At 35.1% G+C, this 8,262-nt stretch overlaps 1 protein-coding gene across 1 annotated transcript; it reads left to right on the top strand.

Moving 5' to 3' along the window:
* Positions 1-6,127: 6,127 nt before the first annotated feature.
* LOC131172982 (uncharacterized) lies at positions 6,128-7,467 on the top strand. The gene is made up of 3 exons (XM_058134617.1): positions 6,128-6,480; positions 6,616-6,802; positions 7,033-7,467. Exons 1-3 carry the CDS (start codon positions 6,128-6,130, stop codon positions 7,465-7,467), a joined length of 975 nt encoding a protein of 324 aa, XP_057990600.1.
* The last annotated feature ends 795 nt before the right edge of the window (positions 7,468-8,262 follow it).

The following is an 8,262-nucleotide window of genomic DNA, read 5'->3' as shown; positions in this document are numbered from 1 at the left end:
AAGTGACCAACTACTCATTCAATATTTTTATAAAGGTCTTCTTCCTACTGACAGAGATATGATAGATGCAGCTAGTGGAGGTGCTTTAGTAGAAAAGACACCTGAAGCAATAAAGAACTCGATATCAAACATGGCTGCAAATTCACAATAGTTTGGAGTAAGGAATAATCCGCCTATAAGAAGAGTCAATGAGGTACGTACATCTTCCTTAGAAAATCAAATAGCTAATTTAACTTCTCTTGTTAGCCAGTTAGTTGTAGGGAATGCGCAACAAGTGAAAACATGTGATATATGTTTAGCATAAAAACATCCAACTGATATGTGTCCTATATTGTAAAAGGATTCCATTGAGCATGGAAATGCAATTGGAGGATTTTCTAGTCCACCACAAAGGAAGTATGATCCTTATGTAAACACATACAATCAAGGATGGAGGGATCATCTAACCTTAGCAATGGCAATCAAGCACAAAGGAACACAACCAAGTGCAACCTCGATTTCAAAGGCAATCACAACCAATAGTTCAAGATCAAGGTATGTCTTTAGAGGATATTGTCAAATATCTTGCTACTAATACTATGAATTTTAGAAAGAGACAAGGGCAAGTATCTAGAATTTAGAGAATCAAATGTGTAACACCCTCCTTGTAGCAACTCCGTACATTCTACTGTTCCGGTGACCAGTGTCGGTCCGGACAGCTAGAACGTCCGGAAATATATTTAAACTAAAGTGAGGAACTATAATTAACTCAAATATTAATAAAAAAAAATTAGAAAAAATTTTAGAAATAAAATACAACTAAGTTAAATGAGCCGGTGCCCTAGCGATGGGTAACCTAGTGAGAAGTTGCGGTTCTCGCAACTAGGAACCCTAGACCCGGGGGAGGGACTCCAGAGAAGGGTTATTGAGGTTCTTATGGCATTAGAATTCCAAGGAAATGCTTAGAAAAATTTTTCAATCGGTACAGACAATTTTGGCCCGTTAAGCCAAATGGAGAGTATTTTGGTCATTTCATCTTCAAAGATGATTTTTGGCCAACTTGTCCAGTTAAATAAATAATTTATAAAACATAAAATATGATTAAATGTTGTTAAAAATTTAATTGAAATTAATTAGACAAGAAATGGAAAGAAAATGAAAGAAAATGACATTATGACATCATAGTGATGTCATTAAAGTTTTCCCAACCTATCCCATATGGACACATGGCATAACTTTATTTAAAATAGACTTAATGGGCTGAAAATTGAAGAAAAATCAGAATTCTCTCCCTTCTTCTTTTCCTTGCCATAAACCACTCCTCCATGGCCACCATGAACAAGCTTTTAAAGCTTGATTTTCCCTAGCATCCACACCATAAAACCCTAACCTAGCAACACAAAAAATTGTTCTATCATCTTGGTGAGTCTTTTGGGGGCAAAAAGAATTAAAAAGAAAGAGTTCTTACAAGCTTTGGATTAGCTCCCTAAGAGGTTAGTGACTTAAACTTATGTTTCTCTTCAAATTTATGTTGAATAAGTATAATTGAGTGCAAAATTGCAAAGAAATTTGCTAAATATCTTGTGTATGTCCATCTCAAAATTTTGGTCAGCCTTGAATCTAGTAGAGTTTTGAAGATTTCTTAGAGTTAAATTGTAATTTGGCTGCCTTTAACATTAATACAATACTTAGGACAATGGAAGGTATGTAAATGCATGAATGGTAATGTGTGAGTTAGGGTTTGGGGTGGAAAATGAGAACTTGACCATGTGATGATGAAAATAGGTTTTAATGGTCAATTGGTGACCATTTAGTTCTGTTTAAATAAAAAATGAAGTGTGTTGAGTGATGGGATTTGGGTTTGGTGTGGCTGCCCTAGGTGACCTGCAGAATTAGACATAAGTCTAGCAAATTTGGGCAGCCATAACTTGAATTATAGAGGTTTAATTGGTGCAAGGCCAATTGGACATGAAACTAGACACATAATGGCACAACTTTGGTGAAGAAACCATGCCCATAAAACCAAATCAAGTGGACCAAAATCTTGCCCTAATCCGGGTGACCTACAGTCTGCCTGGGCAAAATGATCAAATGAACAATGTTTGATCATTTGGCCATAAATCAGTGTAGAAAGGTCCGATTGACCTGAAATTTTACCAGCAACAAGATGAGATAAAGGCCAACAACTTTCATGAAGAAACCTAACCCAAATTATGACCAGAACATATTTAAAAGGTGAGTTGCAGTCACTGTTCATTACATCAGATATGGTCACCCGTAAATTCGACAAAACTTCAATCTGGCCAATTGTGGTTTTTGGACCATAACTTGAGCTACAAAACTCCAAATGGAATGATTAAAAAAAGGAAATGCAACTAGACAAAATAAGGAACAACTTTCATGTTGATCAGTTTGCCAAATTCCCATTACAAAATTAACCAATGGAACAATAAAGACAAAGCATAAAAAATGAAAATTCTGCCCAACTAACATTAAGCTTAGAAATGGTATTGGCAACCAATACCAACAAATTTTGAATGCAAAATATGGTATGTTGATGATATTAGAACCAATGTACCTATTGCCTATGCAAAAGTCAACATTTTTGTTGACCAATGAATGGAATAGTAATACTAAAACTCAAATTCCAAAAATTGTGAAACTTAAAAGTGTGAAATGCCCTAGTATACCTAACAAGATTGGTTTGGATAGCTTGGCATGCCAATAGGGTTCTGTTAGCAGTACTGCATATGACTTCATGCCATTCTGTGTTTCATGGCTTCCCATGCCATTCTGTGACATAATAGCCTTTGGCTATGTTATTTGAATTATTACACTTGGGTTTTAACCCCGATAATTATTACAGCTTATTAGCTGTTCTGTTGCACACCGGGAGACACAATGTGACCGATGGTGTGATGGTCCGAGGTACTTAGTACTCAGTGTCAGTTTATCCGTTTATCCAGTCCAATTAATTAGTATGGGTTACTCGGGCAATGATAATAAACCTTACCAAATTTTAATTGAATAATAATGCAAATAATATCAGAAGTTAAGTCTACAAAAAAAATATAAACACATTCTACATATTCGTTTTATTTTATTTTATTTTATTTTATATTGTCACCACTAAGTAGAATTGCTTAGCGCCTCGCTTTTGCCACGCACAGTGCATCGAGACCTAGCCGTGAGCTCAGCAGATATCGACCGTGAGCCTTCGATTTGCATCCGAGTCCCGAGTCACCTCACACTGCAAAGGCATATGGTAGGACATAGGATTTTGGGAGCATTTTGTATTTTGGCATTTTGTATTAGTTTGGATTGTAACTATAAACTCTTGTAATTATGTATTAATGTAAATATATGAAATTTCATATCATTGAAATTTTCTACATAATGTATGTTGATAAATGAAATGTTGAGAAATATTTATGAGTATGCTTCAAGTGATGAAGTGAACAGAAAAGTTTTGAAAATAGAGTTGTGATTTGAGATTGAGATTTTGAGACTGATTTAAAATGTGTATAATGGAGTTTGGGATTAGAAATTATATTGGAAGTGTTTTTAAACAAGTTCAGAACAACTGTTTTTCCAATTTACAGCCGGCACTCTGCCGGATTTTCTATAAAATTTGCGAAAAAATTCAGATTTATCAAAAATTGAAAATAAATAAATTAAAAGGGATAAATTGTATTAGAAACATAAATTGATGCTCCGGCACACTGAGTGGCATAACTTGCTCGGCCACACTGTAGACGGGTAAGGGGTGTCACAAAATGAGCCAGTCGGCCACATCAGTTAGCAAATTGCAAGCAAAATTGTCTGGTAAGCTTCCTTCTCAACTAATTAAGAACCCCAAAAGAGAATGCATGTGCAATTGTGTTGAGAAGTGGTAAGGAAGTGGAAGCACCAAGCAAGGAGACTCTAGCTAAATAAAAGGTCGACCATACAGTTGAAAAAGAAAAAGTGGTTGACAAAAACAAGGAAAAAAAGCAAGAGGCAGAAAGTCCATTCAAAGGTAAGTGCTTTTACACCTCTCTCAGATTATAAGCCTATACCTCCCTTTCCTAGTAGGTTTACGAAGGCAAAGAAAGAAGAGCAAGAAAAGGAGATTTTGGATATGTTCAGAAAGGTGGAGATCAATATCCCTCTTTTGGATGCAATTAAGCAAGTGCCAAGATATGCAAAATTTCTCAAAGAGTTGTGCACATCCAAAAGAAAGCTAAAAGGTAATAAGAAGGTAAGTGTGGGGGAGAATGTCTCAGCTGTGATACAAAAGAAATTACCTCCCAAATGCAAAGATTCAAGTACATTTACTATTCCACGCAAAATTAGTAATACTGGATTTGAGAGGGCTATGTTACATTTAGAAGCATCTATTAATGTCATGCCTAGATCCATTTATGCTACTTTAAATATTGGGCCTTTGAAAGAAACTGGTATTATCATACAGCTAGCTGATAGATCTAATGTATATCCTAATGGGGTAATTGAGGATATTTTGGTTTAAGTCAATAAATTGGTTTTCCCTATTGATTTTTATATTTTGGATATGGAGGATGATAATTCTCCTAATACTGCACCTATATTGTTAGGAAGACTATTCTTGAAAACTTCTAAAACTAAAATAGATGTGCATGATGGTACTCTCTCTATGGAATTTGATGGTGAGATTGTGCATTTTAATATTTTTAAAGCTATGAGATATCCTACTAATGTGCATTCTACTTATAGTTTGGATGTTATTGAACCTTTGGTGCAGGCAGCTTTTGAGCTAAGTGGAGATGATAAGTTGAATGTAGCTATTAGCTACAATTTGAATGATGCCACAATTACACAAGAGGAGATGTCATTTGGAGATGAACTTGAAGAAATGGTTAAGGAGCTGAATGTGTTACCCCCACAACATGACAGGTATGATGTTGCTAACATTAATTAGGATATGTCTTACACAAAGCTTTCACCTTCCATTGAAGAGGCTCCCAACTGAATTAAAACCTTTACCTGATCGCTTGAAGTATATTTTCTTAGGTGATGGAGAAACACTACCAGTCATCATTACAAAGAATCTAACTCCATTGCAAGAAGAGAAACTTATCAAATTGTTGAAGGAGCATAAGACATCAATTGGGTGGACATTGGCAAATATTAAAGGAATAAGTCTAGCCACATATATGCATCATATCTTGCTTGAAGAAGGTGTGAAACCAATAAGGGAGACACAAAGGAGGTTGAATCCACCGATGATGGATGTGGTAAAGAAGGATATACTAAAGCTCCTTGATGCAGGTGTGATATATCCTATTTCAGATAGCAAGTGGATGAGTTTTATTCATGTTGTTCCTAAGAAGACAGGCATCATTGTGGTGAAGAATCAAAACAATTAGTTGGTTCCCAAAAGAATTCAGAATGGATGGAGAGTGTGCATTGATTATAGGAAGTTAAATTCTTTAACAAGAAAATATCACTTTCCATTGCCATTCAAGGATCAAATGCTTGAAAGGTTAGCTGGTTATTCTCATTATTGTTTTCTTAATGGTTATTTAGGTTACAATTAGATTGTGAAAGCTTTTAAAGATTAAGAGAAGACTACATTCATGTGCCCCTTTTGGCACATTTGCATATCGGTGCATTCCTTTTGGACTTTGCAATGCTCGAGCTATATTCCAAAGGTGTATGATGAGCATTTTCTCAAATTATGTAAAGCACATCATTGAGGTATTTATGGAAGATTTTACTATTTATGAAGATTCTTTTGATGTATGCTTACATAATCTACACTTGTGTTAAATAGATGCATTGAAACTAACCTTGTGTTGAACTTTCAAATATGTCATTTTATAGTAGAGCAAGGTATAGTTTTAGGGCATGTTGTGTCATCTAGGGGAATTGAGGTTGATAAAGCCAAGATAGATCACCTTGTCCCATAAATGTGAAGGAAGTGCATTCTTTTCTTGGACATGCAGGTTTCTATCGGAGGTTTATCAAAGATTTCTCCAAGATTGCATTACCATTGTGTTGCCTAGTAGCAAAGGATGTAAAGTTCAGATTTGAAGAGTTTTGCAAACAAGCATTTGACAGGTTGAAAGAGCTTCTAATGACTGCACCTATCGTTCAACCTCCAAATTAGGATATAACTTTTGAGATTATGTGTGATGCAAGTGATAAGGCTATAGGGGCTGTTTTGGGGCAAAAAGTAGGGAAGGCATCTCATGTGATTTACTATGCTTTAAGAACATTAGAGGATGTCCAATGCAACTACTCTACCATTGAAAAAGAACTCTTTACTATTGTCTTTGCATTAGAAAAGTTTAGCTCTTATTTATTAGGAACTAAAGTTATTGTTTATTCTGACCATATAGCACTTAGGTACGTATTGAAGAAGAAAGAAACCAAGCCAAGATTGATAGGGTGGATACTCTTGTTGCAAGAATTTGACTTAGAGATCAAAGATAAAAGAGGCACTGAAAATTTGTTTATTGATCATCTCAACAGATTAGAGTAAGAAAAAGATGCATTGCCATTGCAAGAATTTTTCCCATATGAGCACTTGTATGCACTTGACGGAGGTAAAACATGGTATGCTGATATTGCTAATTATTTAGTTACCAAGTCTTTTCCTTCTAATTCTACTAGAGCTCAAAAAGATAAAATAAAGAGTGATGCAAAATACTATGTTTGGGATGAGCCATATTTGTGGATGTATGGTGTTGATCAAGTGATTAAAAGGTGTGTATCTCAATCTGAATATAACTCTATTCTCACCTCTTGTCACTCGTATGAAAGTGGAGATCACTTTGGACCCAAAAGAATAGCTTCTAAGGTACTTGACTGTGGTTTCTTTGGCCTATTTTGTTTCGTGATGCTTATATGTTTTGCAAGACATGTGAATAATGCCAAATAATAGGTAATCTAACTTCTAGAGATCAAATGCCTCTTTTACCAATACTGGCATGTGAAATTTTTGATGTTTGGGGTATTGATTTCATGGGGCCATTTCCTTTTTCTTTTGGTTATATTTATATTATTCTTGCTATTAATTATGTTTCAAAGTGGGTGAAAGCTAAAACCACGAGGACAGATGATGCTAAAGTTGTTGTGGATTTTATGCAGTCTCACATATTGAATAGGCATAGAATCCTAAGAGCTCTCATAAGTGATAGAGGAACTCATTTTTGCAATAGAACAGTGGAAGCACTCTTAAAAAAGTACCATGTAACTCATAAAGTGTCCACTGCATATCATCCCCAAACTAGTGGCAAAGCTAAAATGTCCAACAGAGAAATCAAATCCATCATTGAAAATACAGTGAATACAAATAGGAATGATTGGAGTTTGAAGCTTGATGATGCACTATGGGCATATAGAATAGCACATAAGACACCAATTGGTATGTCTCCTTATCGCTTGGTTTATGGTAAGCCTTGTCATCTTCCTGTGGAATTGGAACACAAAGCATTTTGGGCTGTGAAGCAATGTAATTTGTAAATGAATGAGGCTGGTGAGCATGGGATGTTACAATTGCAAGAGTTAGAGGAGATATGGAATGATGCTTATGAAAATTCCAAGATTTACAAGGAGAAAACTAAAGCCTTCCATAATAAGATGATTTTGAGAAAGCAATTTAAAGTTGGATAAAAAGTGTTTCTTTTCTATTCAAGGCTTAAGCATTTTCCAGGTAAGTTGAGATCTAGATGGATTGGTCTTTTTATTGTTACTAATGTTTTTCCAAATGGTGCATTGAGACCCAAAGTTTAATAACAAACAAGGCATTTAAGGTGAATGGACATAGGCTTCAATCGTACTATGAAGGTTTTCATGTTTGCAATATTGAGGAAGTGGATTTAGAGGAAGCACAATATGTTGGATGAGAACAAGGCTTAAAGTCGAGCATGGGACTCTAAACAATGCGCTACTTGGGAGGCAACCTAAGAAATAAACAGATTTGGATATCTATCTCCCTACTTTTTATTTTCTAGTTTTTAGTTTCTCTTCTTTGCATGGTAACTTACATTGGGGACAATGTAACATTTAAGTGTGGGGGAGGCTTTTTATGTGTTTAGTTCACTTAGTTAATTTTTTAAATTTTTCTTTATATTTGTGTGTTTTTAGGTTGTTTCCATAGATTTATGAACTTATGCATGTTATGAGTATGGGTTGATCAAGTTTGATAAGAGCATGAATATAATGGATATATTGACTTATAACTTAGGCTTTCTTAATTTGGAATTGAATCAAAAGTTTGAATATGCTAATAGGGAAGAACAATATGTTTGTGAGGTT

The sequence above is a fragment of the Hevea brasiliensis genome, chromosome 14 (genome assembly GCF_030052815.1).
Source record: "Hevea brasiliensis isolate MT/VB/25A 57/8 chromosome 14, ASM3005281v1, whole genome shotgun sequence".
In the NCBI taxonomy this organism is placed as follows: domain Eukaryota; kingdom Viridiplantae; phylum Streptophyta; class Magnoliopsida; order Malpighiales; family Euphorbiaceae; genus Hevea; species Hevea brasiliensis.
This window is presented reverse-complemented; position numbering and strand designations above follow the sequence as displayed.

Bases quoted from the DNA above. Each gene is read 5' to 3' on its own strand.
- LOC131172982 (XM_058134617.1), top strand. From the start codon at position 6,128: ATGTGTGATGCAAGTGATAAGGCTATAGGGGCTGTTTTGGGGCAAAAA. The intron at 6,481-6,615 runs GTAAGAAAAAGA...TAATTCTACTAG, and splicing joins GATCATCTCAACAGATTAGA to AGCTCAAAAAGATAAAATAA. The intron at 6,803-7,032 runs GTACTTGACTGT...TATGTTTCAAAG, and splicing joins CCAAAAGAATAGCTTCTAAG to TGGGTGAAAGCTAAAACCAC.